This window comes from Protopterus annectens, chromosome 17.part0, assembly GCF_019279795.1.
Source record: "Protopterus annectens isolate FY-2018-M chromosome 17.part0, PAN1.0, whole genome shotgun sequence".
In the NCBI taxonomy this organism is placed as follows: Eukaryota; Metazoa; Chordata; order Ceratodontiformes; family Protopteridae; genus Protopterus; species Protopterus annectens.
In genome coordinates, this window is record NC_056751.1 from 583,132,092 (window position 1) to 583,159,314 (window position 27,223).

The following is a 27,223-nucleotide window of genomic DNA, read 5'->3' on the forward strand; positions in this document are numbered from 1 at the left end:
ACCAGAAAAATGGACTAAACTAGCTTAGAAAGGCGGGGAAACAAGTATATTTTATTTTTTCAGAAAATAAAGCAGATACAATAAAAAAAAACACTTTAAATGCACAGAAATGGCTATCACACTTGAGCAGAGGCATGTCCATATTCATTAAGGATATTTACACTTCCAGGCTAGTTGCTCAGCATAATGCATATGAGATTATCCAAGTGCAACTAACTCTGGGCAAGATGGAATCCAAACTGTAACTTGCTACAGATCCCCCACCATGCCCCAGGATTCCTATTCTTCATTTCTTGATAGACTGGAAAATATTACGGTACAACCTCACACCCTAATAATGGGCGATTTCAACTATCCCACCATTAACTGGGAAAACTACTCATGTACCAACTCTTTTGCTCAATGTTTTCTGGAATTCATAAATTGCAATGCCTTGGATCAACTTTTTCACACCCCCACCAGGGGCAGCAATATCCTAGACCTTGTCATTACCAACATGGGTGACCAGTGTTCCACACCAGAGATCAATTCCTCGTTGGTCAGATCCGACCACAAGCTAATTACCCTAGAAATCCACATCCCGCCCCCACTCCCCATTAGGGAAACCACTGTAAAAAATTTCTCCAAAGCCAATTTCACGCTTCTTAAGACAGAAGTGGCAAACTTCACCACACCCATGCATATGGACAATAGAGGTATGACTGCTGAATCCTACACAAATGCACTTTATAAGCACTTACACAAGTGCATTGATCATGCTATTCCTAACAGAACCAAGATGCTATCCTCCAAAACAAGGAAGCCAATCTGGTGGTCCCCTGCCATAAACAAACTCTACAACAGAAGAAAGAAACTGCTACAATAAAGAGTAAAATCCCATGATTGGAGGGACTCCCCCTGGTCAGCCTCATTAAGAAGCGGAGATCCATCATAAAATCCTCCAAAGCTAGTTATGAAAACAAAATCACCACTGTTTCTAAAGACAATTACAAAGCATTCTATAGCAATGTCAAGAATCTCAATGTCAACACTCGGATCTGCTCTGTTACAGCACAATGGCACTAAATATACAGAACCAACTGATACTGCCAACATCCTTTACCCCCCCTCTCACCCCCTAAAGGGTCCATCTCTATACCGGAAAAATGCAAAGTTCCTATAATTACGGCTGCACAGGTAAAAAACCACACACTTCAAAGCCAAGAACACTCCATCCATGGGACTTGACAACATCCCAGGCTGTATTCTACATGAACTATAGAACGAACTGGCACCCCACTTAAGTACCATGTTCAATCATAGCCTCACCTCAGGCTTTGTGCCCACTGAATGGTGCACAGTGACGGTTATCCCACTCCACAAAGGGGGTCCACCAGGGACCCTGGGAACTACCGCCCCATTAGCCTGACGAGCCTGGTCTGCAAGGCCATAGAACGTATCATCATGAAACTTATAAACAAAGACATTGGTCATCTCCAAACTCTGGACTCCACCCAGTTTGGGTTTGTAAAAGGCAGATCATGTCTCCTAAACTTGATAGACTTCTTTGAAGTAATCACCAAAGCCGTAGATGAGGGTAAGGTGGTTCAAACAGCCTATCTAGATCTCGCCAAGGCTTTTGACACCATCCCCCACTCTGGAATTATAGATAAACTCACTAAACTAGGCATAAATTCCTATGTCACAAGATGGGTTACCAACTGGCTCACTGACAGAACTCACACTGTGAAAGTAGCAGACTCCAAATCCGACTTCAGACCAGCTCTGCTCGACAGGGGCACAGGAAAATAATTTTCTTGAGTGGTGAAAGCCAGGGTACCTTTTTGGCTAGGCTTATATAGGCCCTAGGGCCAATAGCCTAGTACCTACCTATGCATCAGTCTTCTGTGTAGAATAACATGCACATCAACAATCTCCTGTACAAACAGACACTGAATTCAAAGTAGCCACCACATCTGCTGAATCAAAGTTATACCCAGATGAGCTGTTTGAGAGGCACAGAAATACAAAGGCCTGATAATAATTCAAATGATGTGGAACTGATTTGTAACCCAGGCACTGGAGTTGTTGCCAGCTGAGGAGGTTTTGGAGTGACCTCTCAATTCCTGCTTATTCATCCTGAAGGCAGAAAGGCAGCTGAGGCCACTGTAAGTCCAACACCTAGCAGAAGCTATTTGTATCAGAAGTCAGATTAAAGGTTCATGGATGAGCACCCACCAAGCAGTGTGCATGCTGTAGTCAAAAGACAAAGGTGTAAATGGGTCAGTGGGCCCATTGATATGGGGGTCCTACACTTTGGAGATGACACTAGGCTAATGTGAGTTAAGGTAAGCAGAAAATACTGATGTCTGCCTAGATGATGGCCCTTGTTCCAGGAAGTTACATGGGGTGGGGATGACGGTCAGCAATTAAGTAGGAAAAAAAGATCAAGAAAATAAAGTTGAACTTAATGGTTGAATGCAGAAATTCCTTTTTGGGTAAAAAAAGACTAAGGAAGGGTCAACATATACTTGAGGGCCCGGAGATGCAAATAAATCTGAAACTTGGTCCTGTGAGGCAAGTAATTTAAAAACTAAAGTACATGGGTAGATATGGAATAAAACCTCTTTCCAGACTTATGCTATTCTGTAGACTCTCTTTGGAGCAAGTATGGCCAGATGTTTGGCTGACTGGGATTTATTTTCTGCAGTAGAAGTAAAAGAAGGCCACTTTCTTACTTTCCCAGAAAGCTGCAAAAGTCAAACTTTTGCAGTAAATGAAGTCTGCCTTATTGGACCAGAAACCCAAAATTTAGGGTGGTTCCTTGCAAAAGAAACAGCCCTACAGGCCTGGTATCACATGGATGACAGCACTGGCCTGCTCTGGATACACACTGAAGCATTTCTGGACTAATGAGCATCAATTCTGCAGTCAATCCATGGCTGACATCATTATCATTATGAGAGTCTATACAAATAGAGATTTTCTGGTAATGAACTGTGTTAGATGAAGGCTCAGTGCCACTGGTGACTTCAAAGAATGGGACCGCAATCTGACCTGGCCACCAGAGGGGATTCCAGTAGTAATGAAGAGTAACTCCTCTTTCTCCTCCTTCTATCCACTTTTAGAGCTGTCCAGTGACCCCTAAAAAAAATAAAAGATGAAGAGAATTCCATTGCAGGCTCATGTAGTAGCGTACTAGTGGGAGCATTACAAGCACAGTGTGTACAGGAAGAAATTACGAAATTTGCATACATTAAAAAGATGGCCTGCTGTTGATGTTGGTGTGCCATATATCAGGAGGCACTTTCTCATACCCAGTCAGTCAGTTCCCTCTATAGCTGAGGACAAGACCTCTGACTAACTGCACAAAGGCCTGGGGGGGAGTACTAACATCAGTGAGTACCATGCAAGTGGCAATGCAGAACCCGTTGATCTCTGCCAGTAAAGCTTGTGCTCCAAGTAAATTAGCCTGGGAGAGAAACTACACAAAATCAAAGTTTCATTCCATTGTCTGCATGGAGGCACCAGATTCTCTTACTTCTATAAGTGTTTCCAGAAATGCAGTAGACAAAGATGGGTTGGCTGCCACTGTAACCTGTGGTTTGCTCCGAAATTTGAGTCTGTGTCTCCTTGTTCAAACTGACATACTTTTAACAACCTTAAAGAAATCAATCTGGTAACAGAAGTGTTGCATAAACAAGATGTTCCAGGCAGAGCAGCACAGAGCACTGGCTGTATGACAACAGTATGAGATTGAGCCAGGGCTACACCCCTTAGGTGTGAACTCCAGAAACTTGGCCTACCTCTTTTCTCCAACCTCCCACAATATCCTTAGATCTGTAACCCTCCACTTGTTTTCTTTCACTGTGCTCTGTCATCAGGTGCTGCTTAGCTGTGAAGGCCTCAAACTTCAGATGATGTCACAATTGAGTGGCACTGCTAAAATTCTGGAGCAACCACAGTTATGAATATTACACTGACTAAATCAAGATGGGAAAAACAGTGATGGATTTGGTTCAGAATTTGTCAACGACAGTGGCAATTCCTCAGTAGACACATCTGTGTTTTAGCAGCATTAACTGCAGGCTGTTTTATGTGATGACTCTGAAGAAGAGATATGAATAGTGTGTATGCGGGAAAGGACAACGGGACCCATGGCAAATTGTAAGAGTTTTTAATTACTTCTATAAAAAGCAATACCTTCAAACTACTACAATCTTTTTGTACTGCTCAAACTGCAAATATTGTTAGCAGTTATGATTAACAGGAAATGACAACAATGAAATAAACTTACCATAGTGAGTCATTAGTGTTTTCTCTTGAGACGTCTTTTGTTCTGCAAAATAACCAAAAGACACAATCATTTTTAATTGATTAATGTTCTAATAATGGATTTATAGCAATTTGCTCTAGACTCTAGACCTGGGTATTTATGGTAGCAAGCTCTACGACATTCAACACTGAATATTGAACTGTAGTGTAAAGGTATTTATGAACATGAAAAGGAACATGTTATATATGTTTGATATTTTACTTATATGTTATCTAACTGCCTATCATATATTTATTTATTTGTTTGTTTTGTTCATTAAGTGAATAGCTAGACTAGTCCAGAGGACCCATCCCATCTACAACCTGGACAAAGGCAAACCGACAAGACAAACAATATTACCTAGCTTGGATACACACAGACAACATGCACACATACAAATCTCAAAGCAGCAATGAGTACAAATGTGTAGAAAAGCTAGTCTGAATTGCTCACACACAGAAAGTAAGATATTTGTAAGTAGTCACTATTGCTAATTTTCATATATTGACCCAAAAAAGTGACAAAGTTCAGATCACCAGAATAGTCTATATAAAATAAAATGAAAATCACCAGTCATCTAAATAAAATAACATTAATGTTTAGGGAATAAAACTTTGAGCTGTTGGTGAAGTAGATATTCTGGGTTACTCTTTTTTTCTCTAAAACAGCTATACTACCAGATTTTATCTGTATCACTGACAATCTGGACCACTTCCTATTGACTCTGGCAATGCATTCTCTCTAAATCAAAGCTTATGTTTCTACATAATAATCAGAAGTACAGTGTGTTTTTCACATGACCAACTGCAGTCAGAAAGATGACATGTCTACCATGTGTGCTACACTATTTATAATTCTTAAATCACAAATTCAAAGAATGTCCATAAAGTGTTGGAATGTATCTTTTGGTTTTAGGAATCATAGAAAATACAAGGCTATTAGACAATGGCGATGTGTGCCTTGCTAATAACCACTCTAAGGATCTACCAAACTTTTCAAGGATGCCAAAGAATTTAATTTGAGGTAAGACATGTTAAAACTGGAAATTATATGGAAGAGGTGAACGCTAAAGTCTAAAGGCTATGCATAATCATATAATTCACTTACATAAATCTCAGCAACCTGCAGGTCTAATCTGTAGTCTGACACTGGGATATACTAATTCAGAAGATACTCTTCAACTTAACATAGGAGGCACTGTAGTTGAACAGATGGAAGGTACTTCATTCTAAGTGAAAGTTCACAATACAATTAAAATAAGTAGTATAGCCCTTCTGTAGAGCTGCCAGTTTAGTGCAGATTGCTAAGGCTATGATCTAAAGAGCCTAACTATGTAGTCCAAGGTTTGATTCCTGAATCTCCATTGTACCTCTGTCACTTAACCAAACTAAGCTTCCAGGTCACTCTTAGATAGAAGAATTTGTATCTACTGAGCTCAGTTCCTTTGTTATTGCTTGATTAAATTAAATTGAGTGGGGAAAAAATTTCACAACTTGCCTTGTGGAGAGTTGCAAATTTAAGGAAATCATACCACTCAACTTCTTTGTTCAATAACTTGGACAAAACCTGTGTCTATGCTTACTCCTAAATGTAACCCACTGCCATTTGTATACTGTACATTGTTTTGTCGCATTATGATGTCCCCCAGTGGGCTGAGCCTGTCATTGGTCACTGATCAGTGTTGTACCCTGGTAAATATATTTATAACAGAATAAAACAAAATAAAATAATATAAACCAAAAGTAATGGGGGAGACATAGAACCAGAATCATGGTCAATGTTTAAATATTACTCTAATTCATTAAAAAGTTAATTGAACAATATATTTTAAATCAACATTGATTTTATAAACACTAAAAACTGTGAAAGTCTAATATCTAGCATTGTAACTGACATAATCCTTCATGATTTACCAGAAAATCAAACATTTTTTGAGAGATAAGGTAAAATATAAAGCAAAATTAAATACATTTTGCAAAATTTTAAACAGTTGAAAGGTAAGAAGGGAATACATTTATACATTATTAATATTCTGACTTCCACAGATAGGAAGTAGTATATTAAAAACAATATTTTTGTAGACTTTTTAGTTTGGTAAACCAAGTAAAACTTAAGGAAAGGGTGGAGGAACATAACTTTACATCCAGATTAGTTAAATGCTTCTGAATGTAATAAGATGGTAGAGGGATATATATGTTTTCTTTTTTACACAATTGTATATTATACTTAGTATAAGGGTGATACCGACAATATGTTATGTATAAAACTAGAAGAATGCCAGAATAGCACGTAGTTAAAACTATCAATAAAATTCAAAGTTATGGTCTTTAGTGCTGATGCTGTATTAGATGGGGACATCACCTGTGGTAGTGAAGGTCACCATGAAAATATTCCACACTTTAAACATGATGGAGTATGACTGGATCTTGCCCTTGTGATGGGGCATCATCTACAACAGGTGAGGCCTAATGACAACTCTATCTCCTGGTTCTCTGACATACAATGGCTGCTATCACTTCCTCCACCTAAGATACCACACTACCTCATGTTTTATAGAATACCTCTTCCCTTTAAGTGCTGGTGAGGAATTATTTTCAACGGGTCCTCTGGCATAGACCTGCATGGCTTTATTCTATTTATTTTGAAGATTATGTTGAAGGCAACACAGCAGCTTGCGCACTTCTGTGTAAGTCCTCCTAATAAAGCATGCCACCACTACTTGCTCTCAACTACAGGCCAGAAGTGATAATTTTGGTTTCCACTGAGATTTTTCTCAATCACTAGGATTAACTCTTCCCTTGGGTATGAGGAAAATCATCCCCCACCCCAAGTCCTTTGGCTGCCCAAGTCCATTATTGAGCCCATATCACCAGTGCAGGGGTTGGCTACACTGTCCCTGTGCCAATGGGTCAACAATATGTTTCTACCTAGCAGCAAGCATTGTCATAATCCAGGGGATTTGTTATCAGTGTGAGTGTCTCAATAGGTAGCACACTTGCCTTTACTGCTGGAAGACCAGAAGGCTGTGAGTTCTACTCCCACCTCCTGTGACTGGATTCCTTTTCAATTACTAATGCTACACTGCAGCATAAGGGGGAGCTGCACTCCTGGCTGCAGTCCTTTGGAAAAGGTGTTAAACCAAGGTCCTATCTGCTTGAGTTGGTTACAGCTTAGGTGGATGGTTGTTTCCCATGGCATTTATCAAAAAGAATAAGGAATTCCACCAGTGCTGTGGCAAAATTTCTCCTGAAGTCTTTGCTGAAAAGCCACTATCCTAGTGTAACTAACCCAGTCAACAAAGAATAAATAAAATAAATGGTAAATGTTCATCAGCTGAAATATGGGTTTTCTTTGGTGACCTGTCCATCTCCAATGAATGTGAGAATACTGCAATTGTTTTGAAGAAGAGTATTTATTCTTAGCCCTGCATGCCAGCAGGAGCAGTCAGCACTGTATTACTCTGAGAAGGGCTGGTTAGTTATTAGAAAACAGATATCTCACCTGCTATTCTACTAACTCATTTTAACTACAGCTTTTGGACTACTGCTGCATCCTTATTAGGAATCTTCATACTAAGGAGGAATGCTACCCACTTAGTTCCCATGATAATGGTGTTGCCACTAAGGTCCCATGATAACGGTGCTGCACTGTCCTGTGTTAATGGTACTGCCCACTTATGTCCCGTGACAACAGTGCTACCCACTTAGGTCAAATTATAACAGTTCTGCCACCTTCGTTGCTAATGGTGCTACTTTCTCCTGTGGAAATGGTATTAACCTGTCTCATAATAATGATACTACCTCGTCTCTTGAGAATGGTACTCTCGTGTCACATAACAGTGGTGCTACCCACTTAGTCCCCATAATAATGGTGTTTCCCACTTAGGTTCTATGCTAATGGTGCTGCTGTTTCCAGTGCTAATGGTGTTACCCTATCCTGTGCTAATTGTCCTACCCTGCCCATGCTTGTGGTGTTGCCTTGTCTCATATTAATAGTGTTATCTGCTTATGTCTGGTGCTAGTGGTACTGCCCTGATGTGTGCTAATGGTGCTAGCCACTTTTATCCTATGATAATGGCACTGCCCTGTCCTCACTAATGGGGATACCCTGTCCTGTGCCATTAGTATTACCCTACTTAGCTAACCAAGCAACAATCTGAGGAGTGCTGTGCTTTCACTCTTCTAGAACCTTCTACCTCAGATGATATTCATTTGCATCAATGAAGCTATGAGGACTTTTAAAGTCACTACAGAGTAACCCCACCCCCAAAATGACATGACTAACTACACAGACAGGAAACTTTTACTGTCATTTATCTCTCTGTTGAAGTATAGGATTTTACTACTTTGCTAGTATTCATCATTCCCATTTGTAAGTGCTATTGTTAGAACTTATCTCACTCTGTTTATTCCCTGTTACAGCATTTGCTAATTATCTGACTTTGTATAACTAATGTTTTAACCTAATCATCTGTGTTTGTTAATGAATGGGACTCCTCCATTCTGCTCTGTTCACCATTTAACTGCCTTGTGCCTGGTTTTTGGCTGAAATTTGTCCATGTTGGTTCACTCCATTTACCCACTCAACAAAAGGACAAATAAGATTAAGTGAAATGATTACGACTTCTTAGGAAATAATGATGCATTTTCCATTAAATCAGAATGCTTTTATAGAAGAATTAAGAAACAGGATGCTACTTCCTTCTATACTGAGATTCCATTAATTGTTTTACTTATTGATTATATAGACCTGCTTGGAGCAAACTGATTATACTGCATACATTTTTTATTTGGAATTTTGTTTTTTTTTCTTTTTCAGCTGCCTGAAACATCAACCTTCTAGTGATGGAAGAGCCAGTTATTCCCACATGGGTTGAGAGTTGACTGCAGGAGGCTATCATCCATGCATCCATCAGGGTTTTTCTCTACGGCCACTGCCACTCCCATGGCAGCTAATGATTTGCACTTCCAAATGTACGGGCTTGCTATGCCTTTCTCTGTAAATGTATATACACCCCTTGAAGGCTGCATGAAAACACAGCAGCAGACCATATACCCTCAGACTACATGCTCCATACTGTGTATCTTGTAGCAGGCCAGCATACCTCACTTCCCCCCGGATGGATGGGTCAGTGTCAGCTGTTCACTTCCACCATTCCCCACCCAGATCTTCTACTGCCCAAGCCACTAATCAATCTCTGGTCATCTGGGTTATAGTCAGGGCTTCATCCTTCTACATCACACAACCAGGTGTTGACTATATGGTCATCTAAGTCATAGTTGGGGATTCATCTTTCTAAACTACTGAGATGGGTTTTGACTGTATTTTATAAACTTTTGATTTGTACAGGGTTGCATACCCCTCAGCCTCTTATAGCAAGAAATATGGACAAAACCATAAATAATGGGGGGTGGACAAAGGCCCAAAAAATAGGAACAATTTTTAAATATTGCTCTTACAAACTTAAAAAGTTGATAAACTAGCAAGTTTTACATTAGCGTGAATTTTCTGAAGAATATGACGTCAGAAACTCAAATGTTTGTCATAATTTTCTGACTTTAATCTTTAACAATATGCCAGTGATTTGCCAGAAAACCACAAGTTTATGAATAACAGACTAAAAGTATGATGAAAAAAGCTTGACATTCTGAGAAAATCTGTACATTTGAGCGGTATCCCAGGGTTTACTCTGATTAAGTGCTCAAATGCAATTGTGTATTCCATTGCGTTTTACAAAGCAAATGTCAGTCTGCAAACAACATCTTTTCACTTAACCAGGTCCAAATAACTGTTCATTGGTCAATTATAGTCAAAAAGAACATAGGGTGTGTGTACCCTTTTTGTGTTGTACTATTTTTGTGTTGCTGATAAAAAGTTAAATGCTTGGGCAGATTTGTGTAAACTCATACAGGTACCATCTCTTATTACAATGTTTGTGTCCTTATAATATTTTTTCATAAAAATTGAATAATATCAATTTTATTAGCCAGGTAATTCCATGATCCAAAAGGTACTTCATCAATAGTCTCAGGAATGTAAAAGCATAAAATTCACTCTACCGCTAAAGAAATCTCTTCTAGATTCACAAAAGGCATTCTTCTTAAGTTGCTTTTTTTAATAAATTCACTGTCAGTGGGCCAGCAAACCAGCCCTCATAAGGATATCATAAAGATTTCACATTATATGGTAACAACACTAAATAGAGTTTTTTCATTCAGATACTCATCCCTTTATTAAAATATGCCCTGATAGTCATTACAATCAGTTCCCAAAGCAACTGCCATGGACTCCAGGGTGCAGTCAGTCAATGTGGGTTCGTTACCATTTTCCAGAGAAGAGAACATCACCACCTTTCATTGGCACATTAAAGAACACTCTCGCTGACCCTACCAGTACTCTGGTCTCCATTGCATCCTTCTATAAGTATCTCAGTATCTGGTCTGGCCACATTTTTTTTCTTTTGCAACAGTCAAGGGAGCACCAATGTGTTTCCATAGTAAAAGCTAATTGTATTCCTGTCTTAAGAAAAGCCACGTCCTTTTTGCTGTATTTGTCCATAATCTGCTCAATAACTGTTGTCGGTTTTTGCACATTTAATTCTCCAATGCACCATTCTACTAATAATCTTTGTACCCAAAATGATAGTGTTATCATTGTTATATGTCTCTCTCTCTTCTGTACTGTTATTTGACAAAGCTTTCAAAATTCAGTCCCCATGGTTCTTCCTGATATTAATAAATGCCCAGATCTCAACATTCACAATGTCTTCACTCTGCTTTCCAAGAGCCATCTCAATATGCCTGTTTTGCAGACCAAGGGTGACACCCATCCTTGTTTTCAGACCAAGGGTGACAACCTTCCTTGTTTTCAGACCAAGGGTGACAACCTTCCTTGTTTACAGACAAAGGATGACACCCTTCCCTGTCCTTTTCACTCACTCACTCACTCACTCACTCACTCACTCACTCACTCACTCACTAACTCAACTTTTATTCTTTACTTTCTCTATTGACCACTGTGATCAGAGTTTTATTAGCATGGATCATCCTTTCTAAATTATATAGCCCTCTGCAGCCAATGTAATTTGCACTGTTATGTTTATTTTGTGGCATTGCTACTTGTCCCTTATACCATAACGTCCTTGCTCTCTGGCTCTAGGAATTTCACTACAAGGCCAACTTCAAGACAAGTTGGGGAGTCTGCTAGTAAAGAGACACGTATTGGATTATCCTAGGAGAAACTATTGAGGTATCCAGGGAAGCAGACAGGGTGTACGGGTACATAGCTGGAGCGATAGTAGCAGGGTCATGGAGGAGACAAATAAAAAAATAAATAAATAAATAACATATTCGCAAAATGTATAGAAATAACTTACCTTCATGACTTCTAATGCAGCATGCTCTTTTCCAGTGTATCCTCCTAAGCTGTTCTGCAATAAAAGACAAAGACAATAAATAGTAAAACAGGCTGTCCTGTTCATACTTGGGAATTTTCATTGTCAAGAAGGGAATATGGAAGCACTACAAATATATAGCAAACTCATCCAATTTCACATGAGGTTACTGTAGAATGTTCCTAAAAGTGTCTGCTGCTCAAACTAAGAACCTACCAAACTAAAAGCTATTATCATAGTGATCGACCTGTAAAAAGAAGGTCTATCTTCAGTACCCTCTAGTTTGTGGCATGCATTTGGACCAATCTGTAGATAAAACTTTCCAGGCTACCTTAAACCCACTCCTTCCCAGCATGCTTCACTCACCAGTTGCACCCTAGTTCTTCTGTTACAGCGCTGAGTGCAGGGAAGAAGAAAAAGGCAAAGAAGAGTTGAAGCGATATCTCCAGATGAGACACACTGCAGGTAGAGGATGCAGAAAGGATGCACTGTTAATGATGGGCCTTCTTCTTGCAGATCTATCATTATGGTAAGTATGATGATCTTGTAGTAAACACTGCCACCAACTGTGATGTTCTTTTGGCAAGCAATGTCACTAAATGTGAACAAGATACTGTTACCCAGTCTGTTTCAATGAATAATCCACAAAATACAACATTCGCACTAAAAGCAGAGAGGAAATATGCACTACTATCCTGGGTATGGTTCTCCAACCTCAACACCCAGATTAGACTATACACTATTCACCTGGAGAACCATACCACTCTCTCCATAAACCAATGTCTCCCATCAACAGCTCCTCTAGCCACGGTAACTACTTTCACACAAACTATTATTTTTCACATAACCACAAATGCACACAATTTCCAGTGATGGCTGTTGAATTCTTCAATTCGTTGCAACTTTCTTCCTGGACTTGGTAGTACTGCATCCACTCTGAAGAAAGTCGGAGACTTCCATTTACCTGCATGCACTCATTTTGCCAATTGGTCTCTCTTTAACAGGTAGTCAGCTGAAGCAGTTTTACAGTTTGTTATTCCTCATTGTAAATGGTTACCCTCTTGACAGCTGAGCAATAGTGCATAAATACATTTGTACACTTGTAATACATAAATACCAGTCGCAATAGCTTAAAGAAAATTAAAATTAATTAACAAATTAATTAATTAAATTAACATTTGTACACTTGTAATACATAAAGAACAGTCACAATAGCTTAAAGAAAATTGAAATTAATTTTACTTAAATACTTATTTATTTTACATTTGTTGACCGGGATAGTCCGACTGGATAGATGTCCATTTTCAGCGGAGGCCCGGGGAGAAAAGCTCCAAGGTAAGCAGTTAAGATTACAGATACAACATTACATATTGCAAATACAATATTTACAGTGATTACATACGTAAACAAGTTATACAAATTCCACAGGTTAGAGATAATCCTGAGTGTAAATCAGGATTAAGTAACACAAATAAGCTGAATTAACAGTTTTTACTCTTTCTAGAGGAGAGTTAGTCAGGCTTGATACATTGACATAGCCAGTTAAGTGTCAAATGTTGTTTGAATCGTGCCTTAAATTGACACAGGATGGAAAGTAAAGTAATATCAGCTGGGAGAGAGTTCCAGGATCTACCTACAGAGTTGGCAAATAGAGAGTCATCGGCTGTGTTATTAATTTTGCTAGTCTGAACTAGTAGTCCGTTAGAGGATCGAAGCGGTCTGGGATTGTTATAAGGGGTGATGATATTTTTAAGTGCAGGAGTATTGTCCAGATTGTAGAGGATTTTATAGGCCATAATCAGTTGGTTATACTGGATTAGGCTGGGTAGTTCTAGCCACCCAAGCTGGTTTAGATTGATACAATGATGTGTCCTAAAAGGCAGTCCAGTGGCAAATCTGGCAATTTGAGAGTTTAACGACAGACTTGTTCAAATTAGAGAGCAGAGGGGATACATACAGAAGAGTTGAAAGAAGGTGAGAGCAAGCTATGGCAATTCTAGCAGGAGGGGTTAGGAAGACTTTTATCCTGTAAAGTGACCCTAGTTTTTTACTGACGATTTTGATGGATTGGTTAATATGTAGGTCGAATTTAAGATTGTTATCTATGATGACACCTAGTAGTTTTGTAGAGGGGTCAGGGGAGATTATTGTGCCATCAGTTGGTTTTATGGTAAAGGTGAATGCAGTAGACCTATATGTTGGTGAGAAAAGCAACATTTTCGTTTTTTTGGGATTTAGGATCAGACGATGATCAGAGAGCCAGTTTTCTATTGTATTGAAGGTGGTCTGGGTAGCTGACCATAGCTCTGTTGGAGATGTGGCCGAGCAGATCAGGGCGGAGTCGTCAGCATATTGGATACAGCTGACTTTTGGGATGACAGTATAAAGGTCATTAATGAAGATAGAGAACAGCAGGGGCCCTAGTATAGAACTTGTAGTACACCAAGGGTGCTAGGTAGGAGGTTAGAGTTTGTTTTGCCAAAGGACAGCCTGCTGTCTGCCATTCAGATAGGACTGAAACCACTGAAGGGCTTTAGTATCTAGACAGAATGTTTTCAGGGTGTGGATTAAAAGTTGGTGATCAACCATATCGAATGCCTTGGAGAGATCCAAGAAGAGGGCCGAGGATATATAATTATTGTTGCGATTATGGTTTACGGTGTTGGTGAAGGCTAGGAGGGCTGAAGTAGTGCTGTGGTGAGGTCAGAAGCCATGCTGGTTATCTGCCATAAAGCGATTCTGAATTAGGTGGTGCATCAGTTGTCTTTGAATACATTTTTCCATAATCTTTGCAAGTGGAGATAGTATAGTTATTGGCCTATAATTGGATAATTCAGTAGAGCTGCCTCCTTTGTGAAGTGGGATTACATCAGATATTTTCCAGATGGTGGGGATTTTAGCTTCTGCTATAGTTCGATTGATTAGTATTGAGATGGGGTAAGCAATAGCATCAGCTGCTGTTTTGTAAGTACTCAGCAGGGAGTTGATCAGCAGAGAGTGTTGTGGGTTTTAATTTTTTGATCAAGGTATGGATAAGTGAAGTGGCGACTGGTTGGGAACTGAATGAGAGTTGGTTTCTAGGGGTGGTACCTTCAGGGCCGGGGGAGCTAGGAGGTAGTTGGCTAGCTAGGGCTTGAATTGTCTCAGTAAAGAATCGGTTAAAACTGTCTGAGACCTTCTTATGGGGTAGATCAATGGTGGCTGCGGGGATAAGGGTTGAAGTTTGTCCAGGATGGAGTAGTTTAAACTTGCCCAAAACTTCTGAGGGTTATTTTGATTTATTTTCTGTAAATTATAGTAGTACTGTTTTTTGTCTTGTAAAATCAATTTTTATTCTCGTTCCTAGACTGCCTATATTTAATGTGATCTTGGGGTTCTTTAGTAGTACGCCATAATGCCCATGCTTTGTTTCTAAGGGTAATTTTTAGTTTGGACTCTTTAGAAAGCCATGGCACAATTTTTGCCTTTGTTCTTATTGAGCGAACAGGTGCATGAGAATCAAGGATCTCTGGGAATTTGTTGTTAAAGTATGTGACCACTTCATCTAAGGGGAGGTGTTTTAGAATAGACCTTTTACATGAGTTTAGCTCTTGTTGGAATTTGGTAGGGTTAAAGTATTGTTTTGTTTCTTATCATTCTGAGTAAGGGTTGTTGGGGGTTAATGACTTTATGCTTAATTATATAGGTGAGAAGATGGTCACTTAAGTCATCAGGGAGGGTCCCAGAGGTGTACAATTGGGGGTGACTATTTATGAGTATCCAATCAAGTATGCTTTCTTTTTGGTTAGGATTACCTATCCTGGTAAGGGTGGTTATGATTTCTGTAAATGCATGCAGGTTAATATGGATGGTTGGGGATTCTGAGGACCAGGTGCTCCAGTCTATGTTAAAATCCCCTAGTAGTAGGGTTTCTTGGGGTTAGTGACATGATAGCCATTGAAGGGTATCTTCAAGTGTAGATATATTGTTGCCTGGGGGAATGTACATACAGATGATATTGATACATTTATTTTTATTAAGTTGCAATTTGGTGCCAAAATCTCTGAGTTATTAATTTGAGGTGGTTGTATAGCTTCTATGGTGACATTCAACAAAGATTTATAGAGAACAGTTATCAAACCCCCCCTTCCTGGAAGCACGATCCAGCCTGTGTATGTTGTAACCAGGTGGTAACACTTCATTGTCTGTAGTGTTAGGTTTTAACCAGGTTTCAGATAAACAGAGAATCGCAGGGGAGTGGACAGCCAGGAGTCCATGCAGTTCATGTACCTTGTTGTTAATCTTTCAAATGTTGAGGTGACATGCCAGGAGAGAGTTAGTTGGCCTATTAATTAGAGGGGGTATGTTTATCTGAAGTGGATGGGCCAAGGGTAGGGTGGATATCACCACCAAGTCTGAGGTTAGGTCTATACCTAGTGATGAACTTCAGGAATTTGTTTATAAGTTTATGGTAGTGTTTGGATCTAGAGCTAATGTGTCTGGGATTGATGTGTTGATAGAGTAAACAGGACGTGGAACAGGACACGGTATTGTATGTATGGTTAAAGGTGGAAGGATTTACAGCTGGAGTGATAGTATGGCCTTTTGGGACCTGAAATCCAGTGAGAAACTGGTTTCCATGCAAGGTAAGGAAGTATAGGGCGAGCAAGAGGGGTAGTAAAGAGGAGTATATCATTATTTGTAATAAAGCTTGTGAGTAAAGGAACTGTTTTACCTGGTGATACATCACCAGAAGATAGAGTGATAAAATATAGGTAATGGAATGGGGGTGGGAGAAATTATGCCAGATGAAAGCTGATAGGTTCTAGTAAGAGTGGGTGTGGCTATTGGACTATACATTTAGGGGTACTGGGGGTGGGAACTGGGGGCAGGGAGGGGCACGGAGCGAGTCCGAGCATAGCGAAGGCGAGCGGAGCTGGGCTTATCCAGTCTACAAGGTGCCCTAAGGCTTCCTAGAGCTATGAGGTAAGTATATCAAGTTCTTTATTATAACAGCTGTAGGTCAGCTGTTTTTTAAATATAATTTTTTAGTGAATTTGTTATAGTTTTATACAATTTTTGGGGTTTTAAGGTTATAAATACTGTTGTTAGAGGGCAGGGGGTAAACAACTCTTTACTTAGGATTGGGAGTAACCCAAATTGTTATGGGGGACAAACTATAGGTGCTTTAAACCCAATTCGGCAAGTTTGCAGTTTAAAATGGAGTACAGTGTTAAGTTTTAACCTTGGCAGTTTGTAGTGGGCTGGCTTCAGTTTACTGTTTTCTGGCAGAGGTTCTGCAGGGTAGTGTCCTTCGAGGTTAGAGAGTCCTTTTAGGGTTGTTTTATGAGGGGAACTACCTGGAAATAGAGTAAGATAAAATAAATAGTTATCTAGGCGGCAATGCAATACTTTTATTACAGACCAGGGAGCAGGAATTACCAAGTTTATCAGTTATCTGGGGTAACCCATGGTGGTGGTGCTGCGGTAGCATTGTCGCATCACAGTAAGACGCTGTCCGGTTCGATTCTCAGCTACAGCGTCTTCTGCGTGGAGACATGCGTGAATGGGCGTACCTTCGTTGAAGGTTGTGCGTCAGGCCTGGCAAGCCGGTACGTAAAAATCAACTGCCAATCATTAGCGGACTGGAGTTTCGTTTTGGCGACCCCTAACTGGGAAAAGCAGAAAGACACAAACAAACAAATCAGTTATCTGGGGTAGGTTTCTATTATAGAGACATAGGAAACATTTATGCTTTCAGCACACAGTTAGCAGTTAAATCGGTACTTTCTTAATGTCTTATCTAGCACAAATCGGGTCAGTTAGGTCTGTTTCCCCTACAAATCACAGCAAGTAAGAAACAACACATATAATGCACAGAACAGCAGCTATTCACATTGATTACAGTATTTACGGTAAGCTACAAGTTCCATGAAGCTACGAGCACTGTGAGCACTTCATTTTCTTCATTAAACAGTACTGGGCAGAAACATGAGTAAATCCGTGCTTTACTTTAACAATCAGAATCACTGTATCACTTGCTGCACGCTTTCTTCCTGATTTTACCAGGTAACCTATCTTGTGCACTGGTCCACTAACTTATAAGCAGCCAGGTTATAAACAGGGCACAAGACTTCAGTAAAAGGCACAATGCTTAATTATATTACTAATAGCACAATCAATTTCACTGTCATTTTTTTCCAGGAAATAGCTTATACCCTTATGCACATGCCGTTTTACACATACTGGCTTAGTTCAGAGAAAGCCCTTTAGCACAATCAAATTCAATGTCATTTTTATAAGAAAATAGGGTTTATCAGGGAACTTAGTACATTAACAGTGCCCAAGAAAGATATATGAACTTTGTAGCCGTAGATGACTTAATACAGAGAAGAAAAATTAAACAAAATGCTTAACTAAGCAAACAGCATACCATGAGGGTGATAAAGCTGCCAACTCGGTCTAGTAGCACCGGGCGTTTGAAAATGGCAGTTCTTTATAGGTAGATATGAAACCTTGCATACACAGCTATTCAGGGGAGGAGTTAAGGCTTATCCAGTCTACAAGGTTTCCTAAGGCTTCCTAGAGCCGTGAAGTAAGTATATCAAGCTCTTTATTATAATAGCTGTAGGTTAGCTGTTTTTTAATATAATTTTTTAGTGAATTTGTTATACTTTTATACAATTTTTGGGGTTTAAAGGTTAGAAATACTGTTGTTAGAGGGCAGGGGGTAGACTACTCTTTACTTAAGACTGGGAGTAAGCCAAATTGTTATGGGGGACAAACTATAGGTGCTTTAGACCCAATTCAGCAAGTTTACAGTTTAAAATGGAGTACAGTGTTAAGTTTTAACCTTGGCAGTTTGTAGTGGGCTGGCTTCAATTTACTGTTTTCAGGCAGTGGTTCTGCAGGGCAGTGTCCTTCTAGGTTAGATAGCCCTTTTAGGGTTATTTTATGCGGGGAACTACCTTGGCAGTTTGTAGTGGTCTTGCTTCAATTTACTGTTTTCAGGCAGAGGTTCTGCAGGGTAGCACCCTTCTAGGTTAGAGAGCCTTTTTAGGGGCTATATAATAAACAAATAATAAAGAAAGTAGCACAAATAGAGAATACAATATATGTAGACTGGAACTCAAGGAAAGTTAAAGTGCAGTAAACACAGGCAGAATGTATAAAGAAAAAAATATAACTCAAGCTATCTAAGTTTCCTAGATAGCTGCTACAAGAAGCAAAAGCAATGTATTTCGGCTTATCCCAGTAAGGGGTCGCCACAGCAGATCACCAGTCCACAGACTGAATGACAGTGGTGTTTTTACAGTGTCGAGTTGCCAGCCCGGCACCCAACCTTCACAGAAGGCACATGTACACACACATGCACCTAACTTCATGTCTTTAAAACTCGACTGTAGGGCGAACATGCAGACTCCACACAGAAGGCACCCCAGCCAAGAATCAAACTGGAGAACCTCTTGCTGTAAGGTGACAACAGTAACCTCTGCACCACAAAGACCAACATAGCTGCTACAAGTAGTATTATACCTTAAAAATGAGTAGCTAATTTTCACACTTCAAATGTTATCACAGCCAAGTCCACACTTCCTTCCTTCAGCATTTCATTAAGTCACAATTACTGTATATGGCCAAAGTCCTTTTGTGACTTTGTTGTTGTTATGGAGACTGGTCATATACATGCTAGCCCTACATCTAACACAAGTCAAGAGTTTGTCTAAACACCTTTACATTTTCTTCTTCTTGATGTGAATCCCAGTTGTGGCTTAAAAAGTTTTAGTGATCATTACATTCCAATGCTGTTTCATCCTTGTCTGTTATCTTAGAAGAAGGAGCCATCCTGTCTGAAAACTAGCCCCTCAATCTGTCCTTTAACATCTGGACAAACAAAAGTGTTTACTAGGAGACATATATATATATATATATATATATATATATATATATATATACACACATACATTCACTGCAAATCAACATGCCAGAACAGAAGAGAAAAAAACATACAAACAAGAATGCATTTTGTTTCATTCAGCCTGTCATAAGCAAATTTCACAAACATTCACTTTTAGCCTGGCATCACCTCTGGCTTTACAGTAAGCACAAAACTTTTGTATCAGATAAGAAGAATTCCATCTTTGGTAACTTCAAAGACACAGTTAAAACTCCTGGGTTGTCAATATCATAGAAACATGATTTGTAATAGTAGCCAAAAAAGAAAAAAATGCACCTGCAAATAATATCCAGCTTATAGGGCCTCACAAAGCTATTCAATGAAGATCAAGTTGTGGGTGCAGAATTGCCATCAATAGTGGACACTGGATAAAGGCAGTAGAAATAGCTGTTAATCAAATGAAATGAGCCCTGGAAGTTACAGGTAATGGCTTTCCATTTTTCTTGTGACAAGAGCTCTGTGTTATTAGCTAACCATCTGGAAATAGGGAGCTTAGAAACTTTGCAGCCTTGTCTAGATATAGAAAAGGATAGAAACAATTGGCCATACTTGAAGAAAAATATGGTTCTGTCCGCCTAAAAACATGTCTATGGACAGCCATACAGTGATGGAGGTCATATCTGCAATTACCATGTCCAGGTAAAAAGATGGGTGAATTTAATGACAAGCTCAGGTTTGATTTTATGACAACCTTTGGCATGAAGGCTGAATTTTTTCTAAACATTACCATTTTTCTGCAGAAAATCAAGTAAGGAGCTTGACAGAAGGAGCCTACAACAAAGCATTCCCATGGCAGAGGTGATAGCTACTAAAAAAATACATTCCAGTAATTTCTGATTTGTAGAACCAGTATGCTAAACCAACAGAAGAAAAAGCTTTTCAAACATAAAATAAATGTCAGAAGAACAGGAAAATAATAATAATAATATCAGTTAACCTGGTAAGCCCTCTGGATGCACACAATAAATGTCAGGAAGACAGGATTATAATAATTATTAATTTTTTTAACTATGTAAGCCCACTAGGTGGACATTCCTTTTAGGATCATAGGTGGTTAAAAGGCATACAATTCAGGAGACCATTAATAAGCCTAGCCATTGTCTCTGGATGTTGGCCACTGCTGTGACACCCCGACCCACCCCAAAATTTCCAACTGCCCCAAGTCAAGGTCACACAGCAGGTCAGTGAAGATCCTGGGAATTAAATCCTGTACCGCAGGAAGTAGCTTGTTAACAGTTCACTGTACTAATCCTGTTCGCAAACTGCCAGACAAACATTCTAACCATGTACTCTTATCACTCATGCACATAGCATAGTGTTAGCTCTCTGCTACCACTATATGCATATTCAGGAGAAACCTGTGAGGTAAGTCGTGTTATGTGACTTATCCAGTCACATAGTAAGCGAATGAAGTTTATGAGAATCAAACACAGGAGTGCTGCAGATCAAGGCCTACTATCTCAAACAGGAGTCCTGAAATTAACATGCACACAAAAAGACCTTATAGACAGTAAAAGGGGGAAGAAAAGCAGAATCTAGCTCAGAAGGAAAGTTGAAAATGGTTGCCAAATGGACTGTAATGGAAACTTAATGGAGTTCACAGTCAAAGATTTCAGACAGGTAAGACAAGACTAAAGGAGCAGGGAGGACCAAAGAGAAAAAAAAGGGCCATGTATCTCCTTGCCTTTTGGTTAGCAGGTCTTTCAAAGGAGGAAATACTGTAAACTGTCATCCCACAAAATGCAGAAATTTTATCTATCCCTGGAAAGTACAGTTTTGTACCTACCATTTGTATAAAATCATAATGAAGAGGATCCACATTGCTGCAGTCTGCAGTCTGGTAGTCCGGGCTGTCCTCGGTCGTCCAATAATATCGAATATCAAGCGTGACGGGGGGTCAATTAGCATTAGACTGACATCAGACGCCAGGGGGTACAAATCGCATGACCGACGCCATATCCCTCAGTCTTTCTTTGCCCCAGATGTCAGAAGACCCCAAAAAAGGTCAAAAACCCAAAACAACAAAACCAACAACCAACCACCCTAGCAGTAATAATATGTACAATATATACAATATACACAAAATTTACAATCCAACCCAATTTACACAACCGCCTCTAACTACAGAGGGAAGGAGGGAGAGCAATGTGGATCTTCGAACATCTACATTTATGGTAGGTACAAAACTGTACTGTTCTTCATCTCATTGCTGCAGTCCTTAGGTAGAATCCCAAAGCAGAGGTAAGGAGGATGGCACAACTATAAAGAAGCAGGAGCTGCCAAAATGCCCTGTAAAATAGCAGTGGCAAAACCAGCCCTAGATTTAGAGTAAAGTGGAAGATGATAATGCTTAGAGAGAAAGTATGCACAGAACTCCAAGTAGCTGCCTCTAAGATATCTTTAGTTGCCACCCCCCTTAAAAAAGCTGTTGAAGTGGCAGTAGCCCTAGTGGAATGAGCCCAATCCCAGCTAGCCTTGCCATGATGGGAATAACAGAAAGCAATGCAAAACCCAATCCACTTAGAAATAGTTTGTTTTGACACAGGCTTGCCCTGAGAGCTCAAAGCAAAAGAAACAAATAACTGCTGAGACTGACTGAACCCTTTAGTTCTGCTCAATTAATATATCAACTGCCTGTGTATATCCAAAGTGTGCAAAATCTTTTCCCTTTTATTGGGGTTTGCATAAAGGGCAAATGAATAGTTTGGTTTAAAGACACACTAGAAACCACTTTAGGCATAAAGGAAGGATTAGTACGCAAAGATAGATCCTATCCTTATGGAAAATTAAGAAAGGCTCAACTGCCATAAGGGCCTGTAATTCAGAAACCCTTCGCAGAGGTCGCAGAGGTAATGGCTAACAAAAAGCAGTCTTCCATGATAAATATTTCAACTCAGCAGTAGCTGCAGGCTCAAAAGAGTGAGTTTCTCCAACACAAAATTGAGATGAGATCCCAAGCAGGAGTAGGAGCTCGTGGGGGTCTATTCTTTGCCCCTCTAAGGAATTGCTTAAACAAAGGATGAGAAAACAATGGTGGGTCACAATCATAGTGAGCAGAAATTGCTGCAGCATGAATCTTAATAGAAGAGAAGGACAAACCTTGTCCAGTAACTCAGTAAGATATTGAAGAGCCACACTTAAATTAGGCTTAGAAACATCAAATGCTGCACTCCAAAATAAAAATCTCTTCCATTTATCTCGTACACTTTCCTTGTACTAGGCCTTCTGGCTTCCAAATTCCAAAATAAACTTGCTGTGGGCTACTGCAACCCTTGGCTCCAGGGTATAAATATGCCAGGCTGTCAGGTGAAGAGAGTGGTTGACATTGAGTAATATGCCAAATCCTGAGTCAGCAGGTGTGGAATTGAGGTAAAGGCCATGGAGGCTCCGGTACAGACTTCTCAGTAGCGGTACCAATGCTGTCGAGCCAATCTCCGAGGCCAGCAAAATCATCTTTAACTTGTCTGTCTGACCTTCAGAAGTACCTTTGGGAGGAGGGGCAGAGGTGGAAAAGGCATACACAGAAAGATTGCTCCAATTGAATGAAGAGGCATCCACTTTCCCAAGCTGTGGGATGGCATTTGAAGAAACTTTGCATGCTGGTAGTTTTTGGGAAGCGAAAACTTCTATGTCTGGGATTCCCCTTGACACTGTCAAGTTCACAAGAAATACATGAGAGTCAATTTCTCAGCATGGATCATAATTTAATCTACTCACATCATCTGCTAAGGAGTTTTGTGCTCGGCAGAAACACGCCTGAAGAATTTAGCTGTAAACTGAGAGCAGTCTCCCACAAAATCATTGCTTGTTGGCTGTGAGGCTAGAATGTGTTCCCACAAGCTTGTTGATGTACCACATGACATGTGTGTTATCTGTGTTGTGTTGTCTGTTTACCACAAAATAGAAATCCTGTCTGTTAAAAATGCAAATTGGTTTAATGCATCTCCTTCAGGTTGATATGTAGATGTAGAAGTCTGGCGAGCCCGTGTCTTGTATCCACTTTCCATTTAGATGAGCTCCCCAGCTTTTGATGAGCTCCATCTGTCGTTAAAATCCTGACTTACCTCTGGCGGGTCACAGAGAGTCCCTTGTTTGGGTGACATTCCTGAGCCCACCACAAAATTCCTGCCATTCACCTGGTATTATCTGAATGACAGTGTCAGATCTTGGCGGTTAGCACATTGTCCATACATTTTTTGGATACCGTTGTGGCTTCCTCATATGCAGTTCATATGCAAAGCACCACAATACAAGATGACATGAACCCCAAGGCTTGAAGGAAAGTCCTTGCAGCTGTCCTGGACTGATAAAGAGACAATTGATGGTAAAGATTCTTAAGATGTCGAGGTTTTGTTTGTAAGAGGTCAATGCCAGTATTCAGTCTCACACCAGAAAGCACATGTCCTGAGGAGGGTACTAGACTGGACTTTATTTAAGTTCTGAGAATGCCCCGGGCATCTTCAGCACTGCTATCACATAGTGTAGATGATGAAAAGTTCTTCTTTTCCTTGAGCCAGAGATGAGAGACAATGGGTCCAAATAAGGGGGATGGATCTGTTGTTCATAATCTGAATCTGAAAGCTATCACTGGAGCCAGAACCTTCATTGAGTGCTCTGGTAGCAGTAGATAAAAGCCAAAGGCAATGCAGAGAACTGAAGATGATGCAGCCCAGCCGGGAAGCGTAGATGCTTCCTGCAACTTAGCCTGATAGGAACATGAAGGTAAGCCTCGCTAATCCAACCATCCATCAATGATCTTTGCCCAGCGGAGGTAAAAGCTGTTATGCGCGTGTTGAATTTTTGAACTTGGGGAGTCAGATAAGTGTTGAGGATAAGACAGAAATCGAAATTGGTCTCCAGTGTTCCCCCTTCTTTGGTACGGAACGAAGCGAATAAAATCCTAAAATCTCCTGGACAGAGGGGACATTTGAATAGCTCCCTATTTAGACAGCAGAGGCTCTGTTTGTGAGCCTCTATTCTTTGCTGAGGGAGAGCGCTCATGCCTTTGAAAAAAGGAGGCAAGGTATGGAAATAAATAAAACTTAACCTTGGTGTATGATATCAATACCCTGTCTTCTTGGGTAATTCCACTTTTCTTGAAAAGTGCCAACCTTATAGCAACCTTCCTCCCAAAGTTAACGCCACTCGAAGACTCTGGCAGCTGAAAGGCAGGTCATTGGGTCTGTTCTGGGGACTGACCCCTGCCCTCACCGAAGACTGTGCAGGTGAACTCCCTGTTCTAGGAAAAAAAAAGAAGCTTCAACCCTGCCCCCCGCCGTCTAGACCTGCCCCTAGACTGGGAATCAGAAGGATGTAGGCCAATTTCTGCTAAACAAAAATCTTTAACAGTCTGCATAGACTTAGCCTTGTCGTCCATTTTCTTTAAGACTGCCAAAATCCTTGTCTTAACATGGTCAGATAAATTCTGATCCCTCAGCCAGGCGTGCCTGCGAAGAACTGACCCTGTGGCAGCCACCCTAGACGAGGCCTGTACAGCATCAAAAGAATGCTTACCCACTTGTTCAGACGCAGTACTCAAATCCTGTAACTCTTACAGTCAATACTCTTCTTACCAGAGCATCTACCTTAGACTTCAATTTTACAGTCAGATAGTTTTGGTTGGTGAACATGTAGAACTGGCATGCATGAGTAGAACTAGCTATTTGGGAAGGAATATAAACTTTCTTTCCCTCCTCATAAATAGGGTAGCCTCAACTCTTTTTCCCCTAGATTCGGATTTCTGGAGGATCTTCTTCTGCACAAACAGGCCCCTGACTAACAGTACACCTATCCTACCCTAGACTCTTTAAAGAAATCCTATGGTTTGTACTACCTATAATACCTATCCGCTCAACAGGCAGCGGGAGGCAAGGAATCAGATTAGGAGCAGGGGATGCAAACCATCCTCCACAACACATCCTCCACAAGGTATAGCCAACAAGGGTATGGCAGTAAAAAAGAAATTCCTAATGCTGGGGTAAAATCAGAGATCCTGACCTGGACTTCCTTAAAATGAAGCTCCCCACATGGAATGGAGGGTCTGAAAAAAAGATGGAGGGTCAGGAGAAGAAAAAGAAGGAGTAGAATCATCATCAGAAGAAGAAGAATAAGAATAATATTCAGCAATCAGCCAACTTGAAACATCTGAATCTGAAGCCTGCCTCCCTAACTAACCCTAACCTGTGGTTCCACCTCAGGCCAGGGGGCAAAGAACCCTCCTAGAACCTCTAATTCTCTCTTCTTTTATTCATTCCATTTTGGGCACAGATCCTGATCCTACAGATCCTGAAGAACTTACCAGTGACTGCAACTGAAGCTGCTCTGGGAGAACCCCTCTGGAAACAGCCCTGGAAACAGAAGGCCCAACCACCTAGGAAGGTAACCCTAGAGAAGCCTTCGCCCCCCTTTTGCCTCCTGCTGCCTGATCCTCCACAACAAACACTCTCTCCCCTGCCTCCCCAGAGGAGAAACCCGGTGGAACCACCGCCCAAACATACCACCGAAGAACCGGGCGTCCTCAAGTCGGCACTGCTCACCCTGGGCTTAGCTGCTTTATCCTTGGCTCCTTTTGAAGAAGCTGCTAGCGGACACCGGCATAGTGTACGGCATACGCCTCCCAAAGACCAACCTGGGCAACCATCTAACCTCTCTTAATAGTGCTTTATTGAATCTAGCACAAAAGCCACACACAACAACAAAAACGCCGTACCAACAACGTCTAAACAAGGAATACACAAGGAATACACAAGGTATGATAATCTCTATGCTGTATCTGTTTACAAAATACAGTTATTTTCACCTTATCCCATAAAACCACTAAAGGCAAGAAAAGAAAAAAAAATATTCCCCCCGGGCCGGGAACAACTGGGACTGTCTGAAACTCAACTCGAACTTCCTTCAGAAAAATCCGCACTTTGGCAATTGCAATGCTGCTTCTGCATCGGACCATGCGCAAACAAAGACTGAGGATATGGCCCGGGTCGGATTTGTACCCTGACGCCCTGATGCCGGGCCCACGCGCGCTTTGACCGACAGATAGCCTTATAACTGATATGATTCGCCGAGGGGGGACATGACTACTACCCAAGTGTAAGGACTGCAGCAATGTGAGATGAAGAACATCTGGAGAAGTCAAAAAGTCAGCTTGAAAGCAACATGGTCTACATGAGAGATGCCAGAAGGGTTAGACATCACAATAATGGCTTGAAAGGTCATAGGCAGAGATGATTTTGCCGGAGAAATAGGCTCAGTGAATGAAAAGCATCTGTCTAGCTCAAAAAGGAGCTATCTGTATAACCTTGAATGAGAAGTGCGCTTTTCCAGATAAACCTCACCATCATCAGAGGAAGTGGGGAAAAGTGTACTGGAGTCCCTTCAGCCATTTGTGAGGTAAAGTATTCCTGGCCCTCCTTGGAGGAAGAAATTTGAACAGTTGCCGTTTGTCAGAAAGACAAAGAAATAATGTCCCCTAGAGGTAAAGAACCCTTCTCACCACTGACAGCCACAAATACCATTCATCAGTGTACCCATCACAGAAATGGCTTTCCCTGGAATGCAGCTTGTTACTAGAAAATGGCACACGTTTATGGTCCATTGCCAT

At 40.6% G+C, this 27,223-nt stretch overlaps 1 protein-coding gene across 1 annotated transcript in view; it reads right to left on the reverse strand.

The window, feature by feature from the left end:
- Positions 1–27,223, reverse strand: part of LOC122791466 (NACHT, LRR and PYD domains-containing protein 3-like) — a 772,530-nt gene that overhangs the window by 686,451 nt on the left and 58,856 nt on the right. The window contains exons 3-4 of the mRNA XM_044059210.1: positions 11,670–11,723; positions 4,277–4,318 (exon numbers count right to left, since the gene is read on the reverse strand). Coding sequence (XP_043915145.1) covers positions 4,277–4,318; positions 11,670–11,723 — 96 coding nt within the window. The remainder of the gene's footprint in view (positions 1–4,276; positions 4,319–11,669; positions 11,724–27,223) is intronic.